Below are 26217 nucleotides of genomic sequence, written 5' to 3' on the forward strand. Positions count from 1 at the left end.
TGATGACGTACGCAATAGAAACGAGAGCAGACACCAAGGTGATGAAGAATGCACTCCGAACTACCGAAATGAAAGTACTCAGAAACATCCTAGGCTTCACATTACGAGATAAAAAGAAAAATGAAGACATCCGCAACGAGTGTGAAGTTCCAGATATAGTTCGATGGGGTCGCAATAGAAGAAGATTTTGGAATGCCCATGTGGAAAGGATGGATGAGGAAAGAATTTCCAGATTAGTAAGGGATGAAAATCCAGGATCACGTCGACCGCTGGGAAGACCGCCTAAACGGTGGAAGGACTCGTGGACGTCAATCTCCCAGGAGGCATAAATAATTGGGAAATACAAGCCACTGGCTTAAAATATGTAGAAGAAGAAGAAGAAGGGTTCAAGATTCTCTTTAAATACAGGTCATCTGAAACTTCTCTGTATCTAGTGGGCAATCATCTTCACGAAATAAATCACGAAGGAAAATCGTCGTCCAATTAAATTCATTATTCTGTTTTTCTGAATGATTTGATGAATTATTAGGAGATCTGAAAAAATACAATAATTATTCAATATATTATTTATATTATATAACTTAGTAACTTACTTACGCCGAGCTATGTTGTTTCTTATTGAAACATAAAATATTTTCGAATCAAATATCGAATTATTGCATTTGTTTGCCAAACATAACCACAATTTTTCGAGATTTCTGAAATTTTCAGTTTGGCCATGCGCATAGAGTAATAAACTCTGAGGCCATGCGCAATAGTTCAAATCGTTCATAACATACGGTAATCTAGCATATTATGACTTATTTTATTATACAAAATTCGATTTAACATTTCGGATGATACTAATTATTACATTTAATGAAATTCATAATGAAATAAATTTATTAATTCATAAATTTGATGGTTTGTTTAAAAAATTATTCGAGATTCTTCTATGTTGATCGGTCATGCGCATAGAATGATCCGAAAACAATTGAAATTCGAATTTATGGTATCATGATTTCTGTTGCTTTGTTTAATGTAAATGATAAGTATTAAGTGTATTTAGTTTGTTAAGTGTTACCTAAGTGCGTTTAACTTGTTAAGTGTTTGTTTGTGAAGTTCTTTAAGTGTATTAAGTGGAAATTAGCAGAATGTATTCTAACCAGGAGATGGTAGATATGTTGGAATGCTATTTCACAAATGGAAAAATAGCGAGAAGAGCTAAAGAAGCTTATGGAAGGCTGTTTCCAAATAGGAGACAGGCAAATGAGAGAACTTTCGTAAGGATTGTTCAAAGATTGCGTGGTCATGGAACCCTCGCTAGCAACATGGTGGATAATGGCCGAATGCGATCAAGAGCAATGGATGAGACAATGGATGATGTTCTAGATGACGTACAACAGCACCCCGAAACAAGTACGAGACGTCTCGCATTGCGATATAACATAAAAAAAACAAAATCACTTTATTTTCAAACTAAGTCGGCTGGTTCCCTCACTTGTCAATGCAAATTCAGTGTTTCAATCCATGATTTTTGACCTGACAACGTAGCAAATATTCATTTCTGTGAGTCTTTTCTATCAGAGTTGCAATTAGCCAAAGTACCCAATTTTTTTAATTTCACAGTTTTTTTTTTAAACACATATTACTCGAAAACAGCTTAATATACAAGAAAATATGAAGAATACTTTTATTTTTCAAATTAGCTAAATATCCTTCAATGAACGTCCTAGTTACTTTTAAGAGTTCGGTTCTTTGAATTTCTGGTATTTTTATAGGATGAAGTGTTCATAATGAAGAAACGGGGAGATGTGGATAAAATTTTGTGTACGGAGAAGATTCATCACATACATGGAAAACTATGTGCCGAAATTCATTTTTTTTTATACAACCATTTCCGAGATATAACGGAAAATGACATTTTTTTATGGATTTTCAACAGCCTGTATCTTTTTAACCGGGCCGAATCGGAAAAAATGGTAAATGAAAAAAAGGTTTCTATTGACCTCAGGAATCTTCGGTTGAAATATATGTACAAGTCAAAGACTCACCCTGTATATATCAGGTGTCCCAAACTCGATGGCCTATTAGACGTTTCTGGAAAACTAATCATAATTTAGAGCTGAAAATTTACATATTGGGGTTTGAGACAATGATCTTTCTCCCTAAAATATTTTCAGATCTCTACAGCTTCCGGTTATACCGGAAACAGACTACTACTTCCTTATTTCAAATGGCACACCCAGTATATTATTGCATCATTATATAGCTTTTTTGATGGCAATTTCGGCAATATGCCATACCTTGGGTAAGAATTCAACGGTTCATGAGTTATTGGGATTCTTATGAAAAAAAAGGTGGCGATGAGGACTCACATCTTTATGAATATTTCAGCAGAAAAAGCCTTCTTCGAAAAAAATTTGTTTTGTTTCGTTTACGCAAATACGTAGTATTATAAGACTGTTTTCGGCTTGGACCAAAAATGTACAGGGTGTTTATAAGAGGATCATGAACTTGAACAACTCAAATTCATCAAAACTCAAGATTTTCAAATTAGAACCTATATTTTTTATTATTTCTGTCGATTCTACGTACAAAAATAGTGGGGGTTACTTCAGCAAACCCTATACCTAAAATGAATACTTCAAGAGTTATCGGGGAAGAACTTCAAATGAGGAAAAACCGCTATTTATAACTGTGGGAATAACTGTCTGTTATTTCCGTAAAACCCAGAAAGAAAATAAAATTCGATGTTTGGATAACTAAATTTTACACTTCATGAATTTTAATTAATTTTTCGTTGGTATTGTTGAGAAATCCATAAACCAATACAATTTTCAATTGCGAATAATTCATTACAATTCTTGATATGTCAAATTTAGTTATGGAAACATCGAATTTTATTTTCTTTCTATGTTTTACGGAAGTAACAGACAGTAAAGTTATTCCCACAGTTATAAATAGCGGTTTTTCCTCATTTGAAGTTCTTCCCCGATAACTCTTGAAGTATTCATTTTAGGTATAGGGTTTGCTGAAGTAACCCCCACTATTTTTGTACGTAGAATCGACTGAAATAATAAAAAATATAGGTTCTAATTTGAAAATCTTGAGTTTTGATGAATTTGAGTTGTCCAAGTTCATGATCCTCTTATAAACACCCTGTACATTTTTGGTCCAAGCCGAAAGCAGTCTTATAATACTACGTATTTGCGTAAACGAAAAAAAAAACAAATTTTTTTCGAAAAAGGCTTTTTCTGCTGAAATATTCAAAAAGATGTGAGTCCTCATCGCCACCTTTTTTTTCATAAGAATTCCAATAACTCATGAGCCGTTGAATTTTTACCCAAGGTATGGCATATTGCCGAAATTGCCATCAAAAAAGCTATCTAATGATGCAATAATATACTGGGTGTGCCATTTGAAATAAGGAAGTAGTAGTCTGTTTCCGGTATAACCGGAAGTTGTAGAGATCTGAAAATATTTTAGGGAGAAAGATCATTGTCTCAAACCCCTAAATGCAAATTTTCAGCTCAAAATTATGATTAGTTTTCCAGAAACGTCTAATAGGCCATCGAGTTTGGGACACCCGATATACAGGGTGTTCTGATTTGTTTCCGACAAACTGAAACGGGTGATAGATCACATAATTTTAAGCAAAAAAGTTCTTATGAACATGGGTCCGGAAATGCTTCGTTTCCGAGATACAAGGTGTTAAAGTTGAAAAAATAATTCGCGTTTTCTTAAATATCTTTCGACTGATTCCAAATAATTGCATGAAAGTTGGTACATAGGGCTTTTTGAGGTGATAAATTCGAATTTGTGGTCGATTTGGTTGTATTTTCTAGAGGGCGCCACTGGCAATCATTTCGTCCCCTTTAAACCGTTGCAACTTGTCTGTGCTACCCTGTATGTCATTCTGGACTAAAAAAATCGATTCCCCTGACTTTACTTGTTAAAAAAGGTATACCTCATTTAAGTTGCTAGGGGCAACCGTTTCAGAGAAAAACGCATTTAAAGCCAAATCCATATTTTTGTAATCTCTAAAACATGTAGAAACAAATTTGTAATAATTTTAAATTAAATACTTTTTAGAAGTAACAATTTAGAACAAAACAAAATACCATAATAATTTTTAAAGAAGGTGTTCGAAATGTCCACCGTTCTGTTCAATGCACAAATGACATCTTCAATTGATTGATTGTTTTACATTCAACAATTGTTCTGGCAATAGATTTAAAATGGCTATACACAATGACAGATTTAAAGTGTGTTAGGTTCAGATGTCATTAATTATAATTATAGTTAACTAAGTTAATAGCTTATCAACAAATACAGGAAAATGGTATTGGTTACCAAAGGCCCGAACGAAGCATACAAAGAAGAAATCATCTACAGAGAAATAGGATTTTACAGACCTTCGAAGAAAATAAAAACTCAGTATTCGTAAATCATCCAACAACGCAATATTTCAGGAAACAGAATATTCAGAACACTTAAAAACAACAATTACATAGCATACCACTTCTACTTATTAGTGGGCAATAGAAAATCCGCATGCATTTCGCCTTAGAAATTTTCAAAATGAATTTAAATTTAATATTTGAATAGGAATAATTTCATGAAAGGATTTCGAAGCAGTCAAAACATATCAAAGAAAACGCGAATTATTTTTTCAACTTTAAGACCCTGTATCTCGGAAACGAAGCATTTCCGGACCCATGTTCATAAGAACTTTTGAAAATGAATTAAATACTTACGTTAAAATTTGGTTCGGATACCAAGGTTGTGGCCTATGCCGATGATACCTCATTTATATTCGTGGATGATACGTGGGAGTCAGTCACTAAAAAAGCTGAGGAGGGGTTGGCAGTTATTTGTAGGGAAATGGAAAATATTTTGTTAACTTTAAATATTCAGAAAACGAAATTTATCACTTTTACGTTGACGGAGTCTACTTATCCAAATATAAAAACCATTAAAATACATAAGAAAAAGAACTGTAACCATAATTGCGATTGTCGGAATTTTATCGAAGAAGCCAGTAAGATAAAATACTTGGGCGTGTACATAGACCGATTGCTACGATGGGATGAGCATATTAAACATATATTAAAATTACTTAGGTGTACATTACCAAAATTCAAACTGTTAGTCAATATATTATCACAACGAATAATATTTACAATTTATTTTGCGTAAGCGCAGTCAATTTTGGAATATGGTATAGTTGGTTGGGGTGCAGCTTATAGAACTCATCTCGAAAGTTTGGAAACCACTCAGAAATTCATTCTGAGGATAATAATGAAAAAAGATCGTTTATACTCCTCTCACTCTCTATTCAATGAAGCTAAAGTGTACACAATTGGACAATTATTCCACAAAAATGCTCTGTTGATGATATATAAACACCGTGTAGATTATGTAAGGTATGAGCATACTTATGGCACAAGAAGTCAATCCCAAAATCAAATAAAAACGCCGAAAATACAGAAAACAATTTCTCAAAAACATGCCTCACACGTGGGTATACGATTATACAACGCCTTACCTCAGGAGATAAAGCGTGTAGGTGACCTCAGACATTTTGTCAGAAAAATAAAAAGCACAATTCTTAATTCTTGAGTTGTACTGTGCTGCATTCATCTCTGTCGATAAGGGAAAGAACAAAAATAGGGGGGAAATCAATAAAATGGGGAGAAAATAATAAAAAAGGGAAATAGTAAATAAGAGAATATGTGTATATAATTATAAGCTAGTGAAATGAGAATACTAAAATGGGTTCATGTATATTTGTTGATTTTGAAACTGTTTAGATATAAAGATTGTTTGTCAGGCACAAACCATTGGTTTAATTGACAGTATTTCTTGAAAATTATTGTACTAAATTTGGTAAAATAAATAACATTGATTGATTTTGGATGAAATTATAAACCAATAATTTCATTCAAAATAAAAGGAGTATGAACCTTTGATGACGATTTTCTCAACTTTTTGCAAAACCGATTAGTATTGATTCAATGAATACGTACGTTGAATAAACGTACCAAGTTAGTTAATCCAATGAACAAATTTCATTCCGACAACGAAACCCATTCATTGGGCCAACGAACTCATTTCAATAATAAACATCGTACATTGATTCAACGAATTCGTACGTTGAATTAACGTAATACGTTCGTTAATCCAAGTGAATAGAAAATGTATTAGAGCCCGTTCACATGACAAGCGCTCAACGCGCGTTTACAAGTACATGAATTTTCTTCGAAGCGTACACATGCCTACGCGCGTTTTTATGGAGCGCGCGTAGAGCGCTGTTCTAGCGCTTGACCGTAGTAAGCGCGCGTTGGCTCGCGCTTTGAGATCATAGGTTTCTAATGTAACCGTTCAGATGAGCGCGCTTGAAAGAGCTGATAGATGCCAGAGACGTATTTACGTATTTTCCTTCGATCCGTTCGGTCAGAAATATTTCAAAATGGAACCGGACGGTCCTAATACTGAATTATTCAAAATGACTTACATGGAATCCTGTAGAAATGTTTTCAGAAAAAACAAAATTATGACTATATTTGCCCTTTATATATATGAATGCTTGATTTTTTTCTTCAAAAATAAAGAGACATTTTCTGTTCATACAAGTAGAACTAACTACCCCTTAAGATCACTAGAACTGCATTATCCGATACACAGATTATCGATATCTGAAAAGCATCCTTCTTATATGTGTATAAGAATTTTTAATAAGTTACCAAATGAAATTGAATGTATAAATAGTTTTAAGATTTTTAAGACAAATGTTAGAGAGTATCTTGTTAATTTAGAACCTTATTCTCTGGATGATTATCTGTTGATAACTGTGTGATATTTTGGTTGTTAAAGACAATTTTCTTGACACTGTTTCTTTTATGTATGGCCTTATCTGTACATATTTTGAAATAAATGTTGTTATTATTATTATTATTCATAGACGAAATTGAGAATTGTCCTGTAATATGCGACATGACAAGTAGTGTATATTCAGATAAAAACTCAAGGAGACGGGCTTGGGAAGAACTCGTCACCATATCCTGTGAAGGAGATGCTATAATGAAGAAAAAAATGTATTATGTGAACACATAAAAATGATAAAAGCTCTTTATTTAGGAATCATGAGATACACGTAGAACAAATACAAATGAAGAGAAATAGTATCAAAATAACATTCACCTACCACTTAACAGCAGAAATCTTCTATACTATATGGTTCTAAATTTAACAATAAATTAAATATCTTTGTCTTGAATGGTTTATAATTATTTATTACTTTGATTTCATTAGGCAGTCTATTGAAGAACTTTAAACAACTGTATCCAGAGTATCCGTTGGAGGAAATATTGATTTTCTAGAGAAATCGGGATATTTTAGCAACGTTTTTATTCAAATTATCATCTGTCTTATTTGAAAAATTCGTATCTCCGGAAATACGAGTCGGAGCATAACCATATTTGGCATGTAGATTACTATTAGCGATTTAATAAACTGTGAAAAAATTATTGACTTCCCTTGGGATCCAGGGGTAGTTTTTTCAACCCTTAAACTTCGAAAATTCGTATTTCCGGAAGTACGCGTCCGAGCATAACCATATTAAGAATGTAGATTACTTTTAGCGAAGTGAATAAACTGTAAAAAATCATTGACTTCCCTAGGGATCCATGGGTTTTTTCCACCACCTTTTAGGTACTAATTCAGTAGTTGAACACTACGCTACAAAGAAAGTCGACGAAGATGCAAACGGATGCTGGATTTTTTCTGTCTTGAAAGATATGCTAGAACTAGAAAAAATTACCCCAGTTCTATTTCCATGAAATGAATGTTTTGTCACTGAAATACATGTTTTCAATTGTTTTTCAAATACGGCTCAGTAAAAAGCCAGTTCTTCAGTTTTATTTGATGAATAACAGAAACTATTCGATATATAATTACCTATCAAAACTTGAAAAAGTTGTTTAATTTTCACCTAAATCTGATACTGAATCAAGATCCAAACCAAAATGTAGAATTCAAACTGAATACGGGCCGTTGCGGCAACGCGCGTTCAGCGCTTGGCAAGCGCGTACCATGTGAACGGTATCCAATTTTCCAGCGCTTATTCAACGCGCATCGAGCGCTTGTCATGTGAACGTGCTCTTATGCTTGAAGATTCCTTTCATGAAGAATTTATGTACTTATTTTTGAATTCTTTCATTAATGCAGAAATATCAGATGAGTGGAAAGCTAAAAACATACACGATAAATGAATATCATTTTTCAATAAACCAGGGACACATGGAATAAAGGTGATTCTTATCAAAATGTGCAAACATATTTTTCTAATTTTGACATATGAAGTGACACTTTTCAAAAGTCGTCGACGTTTTGAAGCGTTTCACTTTTCGCAACTGGTTACGAAAAGTAAAATATTTCGCAACTGTTGATGAGAAGTAAATTTGGCCATTAATCGTGAAAAATACAGAATCAATGTAAAACTAAACTATACTTGAACTATGTTCTTCTTTGCCTACATATATGTCATAAAAGTCGTTTCAAAAACGTCAGTATATTTGTATACTTCTTGATGTCAATATTTCATTTCAAACACAATTCGGTTCTTAACATCGAATATAAGCTCCACAAGGTTGTATTCGTCATTCCCTTTTTTTTTAAAAAGACACTAGCAAAACATTCTCGTTCAAATGGGTAATCTGTTTGTGTTTATACCATAAACTATAAATCGGGCATAGGACCAATCATATTTGCTCCTCGACTTCGTAGGAATAATTGAAGATAACACAGATTGAACCACTTCCTCAATGTCGCTTGGTACGTCGTTCTCTGAATCGGACATTACAGTATATATTCTTCTACTTTGAAAAAATTCAAGGAATTATTTGCCAAAAGAAAATAGTATATTCTAAAACAAGTTGCAGAATGGGATCCTATTCCAACACGAATGCGAAACGAGCGACGAAGGAGAGAGTTTCCGAACGCAAGAGTGTTGGAAATTCCTTCTGCAACGAGTATTAGACGATATTTTCTCTATTGCAGTCAAGTTTTGTGAAAAATTGTAGAAATTCAATGAAAAATTCAGATTTTATATCCTAGTGATCTTTGTATTGTATCTTGGCAGTTGGTGTGACTGTTGTGAAAATTGACAGATTAGGGAATTTGAATCGTACATTCGAATTTCGAAATAATTTATAATTACGCATTAAATTTGTGAATTATGTCTGATGAAATCGATTTTAACACCACCAGAATTGAGAGAAATTGCGAATAATGTTGCAAATCATTTCACTATATCCAAATTATATTATATTGACAATTATTGGCGTTTGTTAAAATTTGATAGGATTGGAAGTCAGTAGAGACAACCACAAAAAAAAATAACTGAAAACGATGCTGTAATAATTTCATTACAGCACTGTTTTTAGACTGTAATGAGCTCATTACGATACAAACAATAAAATAATAGACAAACAATAACGAAATATAACACTAACGCTACTTATAGGAACGAAGTAAAAAATAAATATATGCGAATTCACTAGACGCTAATAGGGACGTTTCGATACTTTTAAATTGACATCCTATTCCAAATTAGAAGAAATATTATCTGAAACACTTTGGGAAACACATTTTTCGTAAATCGCGTAATACGCTCATTACGAAAAATTATGCTTTTCCCAACTAGTTGCACAAATAACTATTCCGTAATTCCGACACACAATTCTCATGTGGGACGGGTGTTTTTTATGAGATCTCGGCAGTGGACTAAAGAACGAAATGCATCAAGTGCAGTAAGCATAGTGGAGAGCATAATTCAAGTTATTTATAATTATGAAATGACATACTTAGAATTTTATAATTATCTATGTAAAAAAAATTACTTGAGAAATGAAATATATAAATGGGCAAAGAAAAGTGGCATCGAGGAACAAGCCTTAAAAAAGGGTACCTCCCTACTTATTTATTGTTGAGACTTCATGTTGTTTTTATTACGAGTTAAATTTGTTTTTGTTCTTTATAAATTATTCAAGTGGGTATGTCAGAATAAATGAGTCTCATTTGATTGGGGAATGTCTTATAATTCGAATACCCAGTGAAAAAATTCAATAATCTTAGAAACCTAGCATGATTATTAAATGAATAGGTACTTCCCCGATGAGTTTTGAATTTTTGAGTGCTATGTTAACCTATTTCTGTGCCACTTGTACCGGTCGATATTCCAACATTTATGGCAGCCTTATTGGAAGGAAATGAAGACGCTGCGATAGTTTTCAATCTGGTGGACTAAAATACGTTGGAGTATTGGAGTTGGGACGCCGATAGTTATCGAGTTTTCGTCTCCGTATTCTGCCTATCGGGTAGAGAACTATCGCGGCATCTCGACTACTTTGCAGCTCAATTTGTTCAACTTACCAAGAGATTCTTCAGGGTCAGATAGGTCACTTATAGAGGGAACCTTCTGAATAGAACTTGTTGCAGTAGGAGCAGAAGCGTCGTCACTATCATCTTGACGGTCAATTATTTCTTGTTTCATGGAGGATAAGAATGGCATGAATCCAGGGTCTTCATTCTGAAAATTGAAAGAAAAATAAATTTTTGAAGTTGGGTGCCTTATATCATTCGCTACATTACAGTTACTATATACTCATTGGTATTCTTAATTTGAATCGTCACTACCTAGAGAAATCGATCAGTGATAATTGCACTAATGGAAATGACTTCCTTATGTTATATTCAACATTGACTCAAGTGAAACAAGTGATGCTCTCACCATTTATATCAAGTTTTCATTCAATAGATACCTATTATTCAACTACCGCATATTCTCAAAAATGTTTATACATTGTGTGTCAGTCAAATAGAATAAGTTCGATGAAAATATTATATACATAAAAGTCTGACCACTGTTTTCTTGTCCTTCGCTCCAAAATAGAATTCAACGAGTATCACGCGCGCTGCTAATTATTTTAATATTTTTTTTACTTAGAGCAAAACTATATTACTTTTTAATCATACAAATTCATACCGAACTCCATCAAAATAACTCAATCTGAGTAAATTGTTAGATAATTGGACCAATAGAACGCAAAATTTCGAGATCATGTATGCGCAGGCGTATATGTATTTGAAAGAAATCAAACGCTTATATCCGACTGAAACTAGCCGAGAGACTAAGTTGTCTACTGTGGGCATACAGGCGAAAATAAATGAAAATAATTGTTTCGGTCTTTATTTGACGAAAGTTTAAAAAAAAATTGAATAAAAACAACTTTTTACTATTTTCATTTCCACTTGAATTTTTTGATCATACCATGACTTCTTGAGGAGAGTACAACTGGATACTATATCCAATCCCACGAATGCGGGATCCCTTTGAAATTCTTCGGGATCAGGACTGCGGGATTTTTCATGCGGGATCTGCGGGATTCAATATTAAAATTGCATATTAGAAAATAAGAGCGCAAACGTCTTCCGAAACGCCCAAGAAAGCAATAAATAAACCACACATAAGTTACGGCATACAAGATACAAAGGGCGGTAGGGCATGCAAGGCTTAGAAAACAAAATGGGATTAAAAACATGTATTCCTCTGAAAACATTTGGCATTTAACAGTTGTGATGGACATCCTCGGATAGAAATACTCGGTTAACCGATTTTCAAAATGCTCGGTGACATCCGAGCATCGAAATGTTCGCATCGCTAAATACTCGGCACTCAATCTACGGTGCGGAGACTCGCATCTCGAAAGTCTTCGTTTGATTTCGTTATTCATATGATGTATCTACTCGTACTCGACAAGGAATCCTCGTCTACGTTTCCGATTATTTAATTTACGATTCTCGTGCTTGTAAATTAAATCGTGTTGATCATAAGAATCGAATGGGATAAGAAAGAATTAGGATTTAGGAATAACGAATAACAAAATAACTTGGACTTGATCAGCAAAGAATATGTGTGTGGGTGATCTTTTTTTTTGGAATATTTCGCAGTACCTTACTGAAAACTGAGGTGTAGTATATTTGAATTTATTGGCGTTGAATGGTAGAAACTGAAACGGAAAAATGAAGATTAGTTGTTCCTCCAAAATATTTGAAATTTTTTTCACAAAATAGACACATCCACTTGATTATCAACTTTGCTGAAGGATTTTCCAAACAAAGGACTTTTTGACTCCAGGACGCCTTTTTATTTTCGGAAATATTTACTTTCGTTGGAACATTCGAACTGAAAGAAACTGAAATGTGTGAGAGCATATCCCCTTTTATTCTATAGGAATAAGGGTTTATAATAATTCATTAATGGCTTCGTACTTTTCTGCCTTCAATTCAGAAAATGTATTATTTTATTGAGATCACTCTGACATGCCAAATGCATATTATTTACAATTTATGAAACTTCAACTCGAGTTTCAAATAAATTTGGAATAGAAACTCAAGTATTCCCTAATTATTGGTCTGAATGGAATAAAAAATTTGAAGATTTCATGAATGACATAAATCTCAGGCATCAGAGAGATTTCCCGAAGACGCATATTCAGCTGAGTAATGAATTGTTCCCGGTGACTGAATGATCCAAATGTCTGCCAAGTTATAAAATGTGTAGTTTATTACTTAGCGCAACGTATTCGGGAATCTTTGTCTATTGCCGACGATATTTAAACATTTTAAACGCATTGAAGGTCATATCGCATACGAGGATTTTTATTCGAATAAACATCCTATTTTTGAAATGCTCGGTTATCGAATAACCAATCATTGAAAACATCCGATTATGCCCAACACTATTTAACAGTAACTAGTTCCGAATGCAAACTTCAACATAATTCGAAAGCGAAGATAATGTTGTTTTTCATCTTTGTGAAATACACTTATTCCTTCTTTCAATAAGGGCAATAGGCAATTCTTCTTATATTGGTGAGGATGCCATGTGTGATTTATTGAACAGGCGGCTTACTAAAGTCGGTTTGGAGATTTTATTGCAGGGAGTGGGAATATTGATAAACTCAGCGGAGCGGATCAACCTCATATTATCTTTAAGAATCAAGACTATATTTTTTTAGATATGAAAAGGCGGCCAGTTATTAAAACATGAAATTACTCTTTTTCAATGCAGTGAGAATAGGAGTACGGGTACATACTTGGAAAATCCAACCCTCTATAAGTAGAGGGTCGGAGTTTCCACCAATCACAAACGTTCAATGTATAATAATCATTACGAGCATTGTTAGCAATCCCGCATTCTTGCGGATCCGCGGGATTGATAATTTTTATCCCGCGGATTTGCCGGATTGATATTTTGGTGCGGGATTGGATTCCCATATCCAATCATACACCTGATGAAGTCATGGTATGACGAAAAAATTAACGTGGAAATGAAAATAGCGGAAATAAAATATTATTTGTATTCAAATTTTTTAATGAAAGAATATGTTTCGTTCAATATGTACATACTCTGAGTATTTTCAGGCGATGAAATTCTGGCACATATTTGTCCTTCGTTCTGGTGTAGTGGGCGTGAACTCATTGGCTTCTTCGTTAGTGATAGGCAACACAATATTAGACAAATGACAATAATTGAATAGCGTTTTATCCGATTATCTGATAATGCCACGTCATATGTTCAAACGCCAGCCATCTTGGTACCCAACCTGTGATCGAGTTCAAGGCCGTAGCCAAAGGGGGGTGGGGTGTTGGTCCGTTGGAGTCCGGACACTCCCGAAATGTTTTAAAAATACAGGGTTCCAATTTCACCGAAAATACTATCAACTTTCCCAAATTGAATCTTTTAGTTAATTGCAAATTCAGAGGTATCTTCTCAAATATTCATACGATCATTTGGTGCACATTTCCTAAGCTATCTTGAGTTGTTCTCGAGTTATTTTCCATTTCTGTGAAAAAATAACCGACGAAGGTCTAATAGAAATTGTGTATTCCTCGAGCACAATGTATGACAACAGATCAGTTTTGTGGATTGAGTATATACCGAGTAATTTTTTATGTTGAATCAGTCAAAAATCTCCGAAAGGAAACATCTACGAAAAAATGTTACAATTATAAGGTGTATATAAGGGAAAAGTTCACTTATGCCAAAACGTCTTCCATTCAAGGGGTCAACTTTGGAATTTCAAATAGGAACCACTATTTTTTTTGAAGATTGAAGTATTTTACGACACAAAATAAAAAAGTTGAGGTACGAACTCTAGGATGACTCTGTAATTGAGTTTGAATTTTCCGTCTAAAAAAGACTAATGTATGTGTTCCATTAGTCATTTATATGAAATTTAAATCGTGAATTGTCCAACTATTCGTTGAAACAATGGAAAAGGTTCTGCACATAAAGATAGACGGCTTGACAAAGATTTCTACTTGATTCCAATAAACTTCTTTCAATCGATTCAGGTACATCCTTTTTAATTAAATATTTTAAAACAAAAACAAATAATTTCGCCATTTTCAAATGATCAATGACAGTACACGTACTGAAAACAAACAGTTCAGCAGAAAACGTCGAAATTTCATGTGAATAATTAATGGAACGGGTACGTTTAGGACGTTCAGATGGAAAATTCAAACTCAAATAAGAGCCATTTGTGACGATTCGTGAAAAATGGTTCCTACAAAACTTCTGTATTTTTTCCGTTGAACGAATTTGCTATAAAAATCAGGGGTTTCCATTCCAAAACTTACCCCCATAGCATTACATCCTACCCACTTGTAGTATTACTTCTTCTCGTCACCGCGGCGCGGCGAGCGTTATGCGAGTGACGAGGCCATCGAAGCTATCGAGAGAAAGAATAAAAATAGATCTTCAATGATCTAGAGCGAATGACAGATGTCTAACCTAAGAGATGGGTCTATTCGACATCGAGCTTGCTCGGAGATAGGCATTCTAGATATTAAATCTAAGTATATATAAAACCGCTTGCACATATACGTCAAACTTTAAACGTAAAATCACAGCCCAAACGGGACCATCTAGAGCAAAAATGACAAGAATAAGACCCCCCTCAAAATCGTCTGGAGATCCCGGGAAAAATCCCAAACCTTCGATTCTCCCCGCGGTTTTCGAGTATACGGGGTGTTTCGGATCATTTTGACATTTCAAGTCCCATATTTCTGTGGTATCTGTGGACAATTTGGCTGTCAGTGTCATGTTAATAATAAATATTCCATTTCGATATATGAAAGTTCTTGAAAAAGTTTGCAGTTTCCAAAATTGTTATTCAATATTTAAATAAATGCCGACAGATAAAATGCAAAGTCTTCGGCGAATCAAAAATTCGATAGATATTTGTCAAAATTTAGAAATGAACATTTATATCATCGAATGCATTTTCCTCAATTCAGGTTTGTTTGAAGAGTTTGTATTATTTGGAATTAATTGGATGAATGTTACTTTATTTCAGGAATTTTTCGTTTATTTTCCACAATCTATAAAACTACATTTCCTTTCGTGAGAATTTGAATTTATTGCGACAGAAGATGGAACTACCAAAGAGAACAGAAGCTTCATTCATCAATTCAGTCTTGGATTGGAGTAAAAGTTATGCTACTATGAAACAGTATTAAACAGATAGAAAGACTCCTTATAGATAATTCACAATTGGCTTTATTACTGGAAAAAAAGAGCCAAGTTAGTCAGATAACAGTCAAAAGTTTCCATGAGTTTTTTGAATATCTAAAATATACACTTTTACGACAGAGGAGTGCAAAAATATAAGTGACCACTCCGTTTTTGAAGAATTTGAGTGCAGTGCTGTTGAATTTATAATGAATAAGTCAAATCTTTCATACTAATAATTTCAACTATATATACCGTTATATTATATTCCGCTCAACTGAAACATGTATTAATAAGCCTTGGAAATTGGAGACTCTCAAACTTATCACCTGATTTCTCAAAAAGGTTTCACCAAGATAAGATATTGTAGGTAATTGCTTATGAGGTAACATAGGCCATGGGTATTTGAAAGGCAAGTCTATTCATTATGTCTCTTTTTATTTGGTTTATTATAGCTATACTGAATATTTCTAAAAATAACATTCACTTTAGATGTGAATTAATTAAATTTGGACTTATGCATCATATCATATATGACTATGAAATTGAGAAAGACATATTTTTCTAAATTCCATTATAAGTCTTTCGAATAGTACTTTGAAGATATTGATTTCAATGACGTATGGAATATATCAGTTGAAATACTAGTCAAAATGTTAAGACAGAAATAAATTTTGAAGGATCATTCAGTATATGAAGAATTTAACATGGCAGTCACTTTCGAAATTGGTATCAATTTTCCAGCAATTCAATGAAGGTATAAAATACTTTAAAAAGCAACTATTTATTGAAAATTTCCATGTCATGAATGAATGATCAAATTTGTATAAAAATGTTGATACCTACCTATTTGTTCACTAAAGTTTCCAATCTTTTAATCGTTATAGGAATAGGTGCTATATGGCCATTTCAAAAATGCTATCCTACTGATTTATTCATTGCTTTTCATTTTGGTAAGAATTAAATTATTCATTGTTTCAGATCCAAAGTTAACATTTGAAAAAATCAAGTCAATGTAGTTATTGACCCATATGGGTCAATAGTATTGGCCGATACAATTTTAGTACCGATTTCAAATACTCAGTTCCTTTTGACTGAAGTAAAAATTGAACAATGATCTTTGTATCTTGAAATGAGTTTTGCACTTTTCCAGTGTTCAACAATGAGATAATTATTAAATTGACTCAAGAAATTAACAGAGTATGCTATATCAGGACTAGTTAATACTGCTGAAGATATTAATAAACCTATTAATTTCTTATATGGTTCATCATTACAACTCTCTTTTGTTGAATCAAAATTCAATTTAGTTTTCAGATGTTCACAATCAGACATGTTGAATTATTGCAATACATATTTGAAGAATATAATCGATAGCTTTACTACCTTTTCCATAATTTCTAGTAATATTCATCCCTTATCATTTTTTAGCTTCCCCTAATTTCTTTATCATAAAATTTTCTATCAGAAAATTCATTCAGAATTAACATTAGTTAAAACAAAAAAGTCATCCATGTACAATGCAACAATAGTAAGCCAGTTATTTTTTGATTTATGTAAATACTATGATCAATTGTTGATCTTTTGAAACTTTTATCTATCAAAATTTTATTTACTATATAGGACATAAATTGCCCTGTTTAATTCACTTCTGAGTAAAACCCAGAGCCACAAGTCTCGTTCTATAACATAGCATCAATACAATCTTCAGATACTAAAAAACTCCTTAGTTCGTCAGGAATTTCCAATAGGTCCTTCAAATTGTTGCAATTATATTGTATTTCTTCACAAAATATGGAATAGAAGAATAATTTGCTGCTCAACAGAAAAATGTATTGATAAACCTTGGAAATGAGGGACTTCTTATAACCTGATTTCTCAGATATGGGTATCCGAAAGGTAGATCTATTATTCATTCTGCCTCTTTTCAGTTTGTTTATTACAGCTATACTGAATATTCCTAAAACAAAAATCTAACTGTAGGTCTTTTCATAGATCTTATCGAACGATTATGTAAATTCAATATTTGTCAAACTGAAAATAAACATTGAATGCAATTTCTTTATTTCAGGTAGTATTTCTATTAATGAGTCAATTGAATAAATGTAACTTCATATTAGGGCCCACAAGTAAATATCTAATGGAATGATAGCCCTTAAAATATATCTATTATTCATTTTGAATTGACTTACAAGAATATCAATATTTTCATCGGCAAGACATAAAACGACAAATTTTCTTTCAAAGTTGAAATTCAGAGAAAAATATGCTAATAATTGTCTATTGTAACTATTAAATAAACAAAAAAAGGACCATAAAAAGGATTACAACTTAACTAACAAACATAAACTTTTTTTGTCAATTTTTCCCACCTAATCATCAATTAAATTTGGACTTATGCATCATACATGTCTCTATAAAGAAGAAATGTGCTAATTTGAAATCTTAATGTTGGAATTATATTATTATTCAATATTCTCTAAAAATTTTTTACAAACCTATAAGCATGAATAACTTTCTTGAAAGACTGACGCTCACATTTTGATTATTCATTTCTCCCAAATGCTTCAAAGAAAGAAATTGCCATTTCTGGAAAAATGAGATCTGAGAATTTGGTTGATATCGGTTATTTTTTATTCATTATTAAAAAATACAATATACGATTCATATTTCAACAAAATTTTAAGACATGCGTGTGACTGACAATTATGATCATAGAGAAATCTTTGTTTATGGTTATGACTGCGTTCGGCAAATCCACACTAGGGATGGGCAAAGGTCAGAAAACTATCGATAATCGATATCTATATATTGTATCGATATTTTCTGACACTATCGAAATATGTAAGAGTAAAATATCGATATATATCGCTGTGATATTTTGGTGTGAGAAAATTCTGTTGATTTGAATAAAGTTTTTCTATCATAGAGGATAATAATAAGATTCAGTAGTTTGCTTCCATTTTTATGGAGTATTTTGTCCTCCTGAACATTTATAGGGACATTGATGTTGACGAGGACGCCGTGATTACAAGGTTTTCAAAGGGTTCAAAGTTTTAAAGACCAAATTAGATTTTGTGATGTAGTTGCCAATTGTCTTCTTTTTTTCTTATTAAACAATGTAATTTTTTTTAAATTTCTACCTGAATGGTTGAAACCCTGATAAGTAAATAATGGTATTATAATACAACAAATACATAAGGGTACAACTTTTTTTGCGAAATTCGAGGCTTTATTGTAAAAAACTGATTATACATTTATAATTCAAAGTATTGCCCATCGCTGGTCACTACTTTCTCCCATCTTTCGGACAGCGTACGAATTGAAAAAACTGGTCATCTTTTGAAGCGATCCACGAATCGATTCAAGTTTTTACTTCTTCATAAGATCGGAAGTGTTGGTCAGCCAGGCCGTGTGCTATTAATTGAAACAAGTGATAGTCCGTGGGAGCAACGTCTGGAGAATACGTCGGGTAGGGTTGTGGGGTAGGAATTCCCATTTCAACGTTTCCAAGTATATCTTGACTACTTTCGCAACATGGGGTCGAGCATTGTCATGCAGTGAAATCAATTCATCTTCTCTCTCGTTGTATTGCGACGGTTTGTTTTTCAATGCTCGGTACAAACGCATTAATTGCGTTCGATAACGATCGCCTGTGATTCTTTCAGTCATAATACACTACGCCGAGCTGGTCCCACCAAATACTGAGCATGACCTTAGACCCGTGAATATTCGATTTGGCCGTCGATGTGGAAGCATTGTCAGGATATCCTCATGATTTTATGCGCTTGGGATTATCGTTATGAATCCATTTTTCGTCTCCAGTCCCAATCCGATGCAGAAACCCCTTCCGTTATTGTCTTGCAAGCAGCTGTTCACAAGTAAATAAACGTCGTTCAAACACCTCGCGGCTTTAACTCGTACCGCACCCAATTTCCTTGTTTCTGAGTCATTCCTATGACTTTCAGGCGTTTTGAAATGGCTTTTAGTGACACTCCTATTGATCCTACAATTATTGTTGCGTTTGACATGAGTCTTGATCAATTATTGCCTCCAATTCTGCATCTTCAAAAAACTTCTCTCTTTCACCGCGATGCTGGTCTTCGACATCAAAATCACCATTCTTGAAGCGTTGAAACCACTCATCTATTTCTTTATTCATTTGATCAAATGGAACAAGCCATTTTACTGATGTACCAGAAAATAAGTAAACCTAAACATAAACAATATCGTTGGTACGTTCTTCCACCAATATCGTTCTGACTATATATTTTAGTAGAAAATTGAAACCTCCCGCAAATGACGAGAATTTGGCTCGTAAGCTAACATGGTTGATCGCGAATAACTTTATGATGCAGACACAAATCGACTAACATGTCAATGGCGTTATGTTCACAAATAGCTAAACTGATTGTATGACATCTACGATATATTTATTTCTATTACCACTTACCGTTACAGCCATCTATTGCAAAACGGCGGACGCAAAGTTGTACGCCTTATATAAATATTCATATGAATATCTAAATATAAATATTTTTGAGAGGTAAGGCTTGATATCGGTATAATCTGGGATTTGGTCCCATAGAAATACTCGAAGCTCATAACGGCGAACCCCCTCAAAATTTAAGGCTAGGACCGCCCTTGATTTGTCGTCATGGAAAGTTATTTGCATCAAATATTTTCATGTGAGCAAGGGCAAAACGGTATGTTCTAGGAAAAAAAATCATATAGAATTCCACCCTAGAATCAGCATAGTATACCGAGTGAATCGTTTGAAATCAGCTAACGATACAAGGTTTCCGAAAAAAATCTTTTATTTTCTAGAGGGATACCCAGTGAAGGATCTACCGGCATAGTGACGGGGTCCAAGGGGCGGAGCCCCTTCGGCGAGCAGAGCGAGTTAAACTATTAAAACTTTAACTGTGTATTAGTGAATCCTATGCTAAACCTATAAATCTAACAGGTTATAGGCTCCAGTGCACGCTTTACTGCGCAACGAGGTAAACACTTATTCTGAAAATCTGTTATATACACAACGAGAAAAATATCATTTGAGGTAAGTTGAATTTCAACTTAATTACGAGGCTAGAGATATTTTATTTAGTTCAGTGAATGGAAATGATTTATTTCATATTCATTGCTGAAATAGAGAATTCCTGTTATACAGTATATACTGTATTCGCAAACGTGCGCGACATATCGTAATTTCAATGAAGGATCGTAAAAGTAGTAATACAGAGCATATACCAATGAAATTATTAAAGATTATAGCGGAACCTATATCTCCCCACCTGGCTCACATTGTGAACCTTTCAGTTACTAGTGGAGTGTTTCCTTCTTCACTTAAATTGTCCACGGTGATTCCTATTTTCAAAAAGAATGATCCTGCGGATATTAATAACTATAGACCTATTTCTTTACTTAAGGTCTTCTCCAAGGTGATTGAAAGACTAGTGTATAATCGAATTGTAAACTTCCTTGATAAACACAAGCTATTAAAAAACAGTCATCATGGTTTTCGCAGGGTACATTCAACACAGACAGCTGCACTTTCATTTGTCGATTATGTTTATCGGTGTTTAGATGATGGTTTATGTGTTGCCGGCCTTTTCTTCGACCTCTCACGCGCCTTCGATTGCCTCAACATTGAATTTGTGGCGAATCAACTATACAATTTAGGCTTCAGGGGTGTTTTCCTGGAATGGATACACTCGTTCCTAACTGACAGAGCTATGACTGTTAAAATCTGTGATTGCTGTTCTGAATTGTTCAACATATTTTTGGGTGTTCCGCAGGGATCAATACTGGGACCGCTCATCTTCATTCTGTTCATCAATGATCTGCAGATTTGATCATCAATGTAATAGCAGATTTGATCGCTATGTTTGCCGATGACACCTCCTTTGCTATATCGGCTCTAAACCAAGATGAATGATTGAGAAAGTGTGCCTTCTTGATGCAAAGTTTCAATGACTGGTGTCGTCAGAATGCCCTAATTGTTAATCTTGAGTGGATATTTCTCAAGTTGAGATCTCAGAATTCTTCATCAACTTTGATATATAATAAAATTATTTTCACTTCAAAGCCATTTGTGAAATTTTTAGGAATTTATGTTGATAAACTGCTAAGTTGGAATACTCAAATCGAACACTTGAGTAAAAAACTAAATAAGGCGTACTATGCGATCAGTAGAGTTAAAGACACATTTCCCATTCAATCTGTTCTAAATATCTACTATGGCTTGTTTCACTCACATTTGAATTACAACATATTATTGTGGGGTAATTCGGTGAGTGAACTCAGAATTTTAATTGCCCAAAAGCGGGTACTCAGAGCGATATTTCAGGTGAACGTGCCTGATTCTTGTGGACCTTATTTTGTAAATTATAAAATTATGACAGTTCCTTGCATCTACATATATAAATGTCTTCTTTATGTAAAGGAAAACTTCAGCAACTTCATAAAGTTATCTGATGGTACAAAACATAACACCAGGAAACAATGTATTCTCTCTATTCCTCGGCATAGAACTTCTAAATATGAGAGCTCCCCATATTATCAGGGGATTAAACTTTATAATCATCTACCAATAGAGATGCGAATGCCCGAGTATTCTGCCTTTAAAAAGCACATAAAAAAACTATTATATACCAAAGCTTATTATAGTCTTAAGGAATATTTTGATGATAATTTTTAAAACTGATAGCTAAGATAACATTTTTTTTCTTTATTTTTGTATAATGTATCTCTTTGTTTACTGTATTTTGACTTGTCCCATACATACTTGTTATATGTCTGAAGGGAATGAATAAAGATTATTATTATTATTTGCATTTTCATCAACGACCTTTGCAATGTACTGGATGGTAGTGGACAAAGAATAGTGAATTATGCTCCTGACACTAATATATTGATAACTGCAAACAATTGCAATGAGTTAAAAATAAATGCAACAGATGCTCTGAATAAGGTACTTACCTGGATGCAGCAGAATCAACTTGTAATCAACAAGAATAAAACAAAATACATATTATTCAGTATCAACAAGAATACGGACCATAGGAAAATCAGTATCAATGATCAGGAAGAAGATATTCAAAATAACACCAAATTTTTGGGTGTGATAGTTGATAGACATTTGAATTGGGAATCACATATTGATGAACTCAGGAAAAAACTGAATAGCGTGAATTATAGCATAAGAACATCAAAAAAATATTTGTCCTTGAAGTCGTTGAAAGCTGTTTATTTTTCTTGTTTTGTAGGAAAACTTATATTCGGTATATTGTTTTGGGGTGGTGGAAGAAATCATGATGTAGATAGGATATTTGTAGTTCAGAAGCAGGTTTTGCGTATAATTTACAACATAAATTCAAGGGAATCGTGTAGAAGAATTTTTAGAAGTAATTGTTTATTAACAGTATATGCTAGTTATATATACGAGTGTTTAGTTTTTATGTTTAAGTATAAACAAAAATTTTCAAGATCTGCATCAAGTCATTCGTACAGTACCTGTAATGTCAATTTGTATTCACTGCCTATACATAGGTTAAGTAGATATGAAAAAGGGCCATATTATGCGAGTTTGAAGTTTTTCAATAAGCTGCCTGTACAAATGAGAATTATGGATTGTTTAAAAGTTTTTAAGAGACAGATATTTAATTTTCTTGTTGGTATTGAACCCTATAATTTAGAGGAATATTTAAACTTCAATTGTTAATTTTTAGGTGCTTATTTAGTTAAGTTTTTTATGACGTTTTTCAACCCACTGTACAGTTGTTGTAAATGTGGCTGTTTGAAATAAGTTACTATTATTATTATTATTATAGAGAAGAAAATCTATATGAATATTCTGGATGGAGTAGACATCGACAATGATATCAAACGATCTTATGTATGTAAACTCCGGAAAGCCCTCTATGGACTGAAGATAAGTCCAGAGAGATGTAATAAGAGATTCACTGAAGAGATCAAGAAATTTGGTTCAAAGCATGATCTACATGACCCTTGTTTATATACTTGGAGGAGAAATGATGAAGTGGTATAAATATAGAGAGAAACCGAGAATAGAGGTATAAAAATCGATGAATCGAATTATACCATTAATATATTAGAGAGATTAAATATGAATGATTGCAATGCCCAAAATACTCCTATGGAAATCAGACAGGTTGAAAATAGGATTGAGAGAAATCAATCAGAAAATCTACAAGATGACTCAGATAAACTAGAGATGAAAAGAGGTACTTATAGAGAAGCGATTGGTAGCTTAATGTATCCCTCAAATGGTAGATATTACGTATGCTATTAACTATTTAGCGAGAAAACAAATAAAGCCATCGAAGCTGATTGGAAAGGTGTAAAGAGAATCTTCAGGAATTTGAGAGGTACTGTGAATTAAAGTCTTAAATTCACTGCTCAAACTGAAGACTTAGAGGTATTTACCGATTCAACCTTTAGAGACCATACAGATTTTTCATCAACTGGAGGGTATGTTATTAGATTGTTTGGAGATGTAATAGCTTGGAGAAGCCATAATCAAACCTTTGTCACATTGTCTAGCCGAATACCTAGCTATGAGTGATGCCTGTCAAGAATTAATATCTCTTGACAAGGCACTTAGATTTGTGAAAGGAAAAACGATGTTTCCTGTAACAGTCTGGTGTGAAAACAAATCCGCTGGAGACTGCACCAAGAGAGATGGTAGTCACAAACTAAAGGTATTCGATGATCGTTAAGAGTACGACCTACTAGATAGGGAGAAATATGTACTTAGACGACATATGGTTGAAACACATGGTGATTTCAAACAATGTGTTGAATATAAGAGAACCACAGTGAGATGGACTCCAACCAAAGAGAATGTGTCAGACATAATGACAAAACCTTAACCATCAGACCGTCAAAAGAGATTAAGTCAAAAAAAAAACTTAATAATCTAAGAATACAAACTCATTGAATTTTTGTTTTTCAGATTCTTCTTAGAGACTAGAGTACAAAACAAACTAATTGAGTTCTGTTTATAGATTAGACTTAGAGTGGATAATGCTGGTTGAAGTTCGATGAAGGGAGGGAATGGCCATCGAGACTATCGAGAGAAAGAACATGAATAGATCTTCAATGATCTAGAGCGAATGACAAAGGTCTAAGATATCGAAGGAAGATGCGAATAGGTCGGAGGTTAGGGCAGTGATTCCTTGTGTGTGAAATTTTTCCTCCTGAAGTGGTGAGAAAATATATATCATTTAACAGGTTTCATTTCAATCTTTATTGGGATATTAAATAAAATTAATCATTTAGTTGTTGGGAATTTGATTTTTCCTTTTATATTTTTGTTATCATAACAATTTTTTTCTTTCTTCTTACCGTCAAAAATCTATCTTAGAGATTCAGAAAACCTCAGCAATAGGGGAAAACAATGGCAAACAACAGTCCGGGGATTTATCCCCGGATTGATTGAACAGTCAATAACACCTAAATCCAAAAATACTATAGAAAACATTCGAAGAAATAGCGAACAATTTTCCTATGAGGATTTGATATTGTTGAAAAAAGAAGTAAATAATCTTAAAAAACAAGCGATATTAGATGAAGACAAGGAATTAGAATTAGAAGTTGACTTGTTATCATCATCTTTAGCATCAAAAAAAGAAGTTAATAAAAGTAAACATTCATTTCAATACGAAGATACTGATAAAGGTCCATATCTTGTTTTCATGGAAAGCAAAACTGGTAATATAGGTAATTTAAATCCACTCACGATCTGGAAAATATTTTTTGAAAATGATAATTTCAAATACAATGTTATTAAGATATCAAGAAAGGGGAGAAATAGGATAGGAATAGAATTAGGCTCCCAAGCGGATGCAAACAAATTCATATCTGATGAAACTTTCGCGGATTATAATACATATATTCCAGCTCTATATATAACAGTAAGGGGGTGATATTCGGCATAGATACAGACAACACAGAGGAAGAGATAATTAATTATGGTAAATGTAACTATGAAATAATAAGCGTTCGAAGATTAAACAAAAAAACAACCGTAGATGGAGAAGTTCAATACAGAAAGACTAAGTCGTGTGTGGTTACTTTTAAGAGTACAACCCTTCCAAGCTACATAACCCTTTACCATAACTACTTAGAGGTGAAGCAATATATCTATCCGGTTATACAGTGTTTAAATTGTTTGAGATTCGGACATACGACACATTTGTGCAGAGGCAATAAAAGATGTAAAAATTGCGGAGAAAACCATGACAGTAACACATGCACTAATGAAAAGAAATGTATTTATTGCGGAAACAATCATACGGCAGTGAATAAAACCTGCCCGGAGTTTGAACGACAAAAATTAATTAAAGAAGCAATGGCGGTACATAAATACACTTTTTACGAAGCGAACTTCATTTTCAGAAGACAAAAAATTTTTTTCCTAATAACGCATTTCCAAATCTGCCCAATCATTCGAACCAAATGAATGAGACAAGTACACCATTACCAGCAACAGTCAACAGAAATTCTTATGCAGAGAAAATCAAAAACAGGAAAGATGAAAACAGAAATACACCACATAAAATTACTACCATTTTTCCTAGAAAAAGGATAGCGCCATAAAGACCAGCTTATGATCGAGATGAAATTAA

At 33.4% G+C, this 26217-nt stretch overlaps 1 protein-coding gene across 2 annotated transcripts in view; it reads right to left on the reverse strand.

Annotated features, from left to right (window-relative positions):
- Positions 1-26217, reverse strand: part of LOC123671092 (ETS-like protein pointed) — a 315036-nt gene that overhangs the window by 203204 nt on the left and 85615 nt on the right. For both annotated transcript variants that reach the window (XM_045604771.1, XM_045604770.1), the window contains exon 3: positions 10417-10573. In XM_045604771.1, coding sequence (XP_045460727.1) covers positions 10417-10573 — 157 coding nt within the window. The remainder of the gene's footprint in view (positions 1-10416; positions 10574-26217) is intronic.

This window comes from Harmonia axyridis, chromosome 1 (genome assembly GCF_914767665.1).
Source record: "Harmonia axyridis chromosome 1, icHarAxyr1.1, whole genome shotgun sequence".
NCBI classification, from domain to species: Eukaryota; Metazoa; Arthropoda; class Insecta; order Coleoptera; family Coccinellidae; genus Harmonia; species Harmonia axyridis.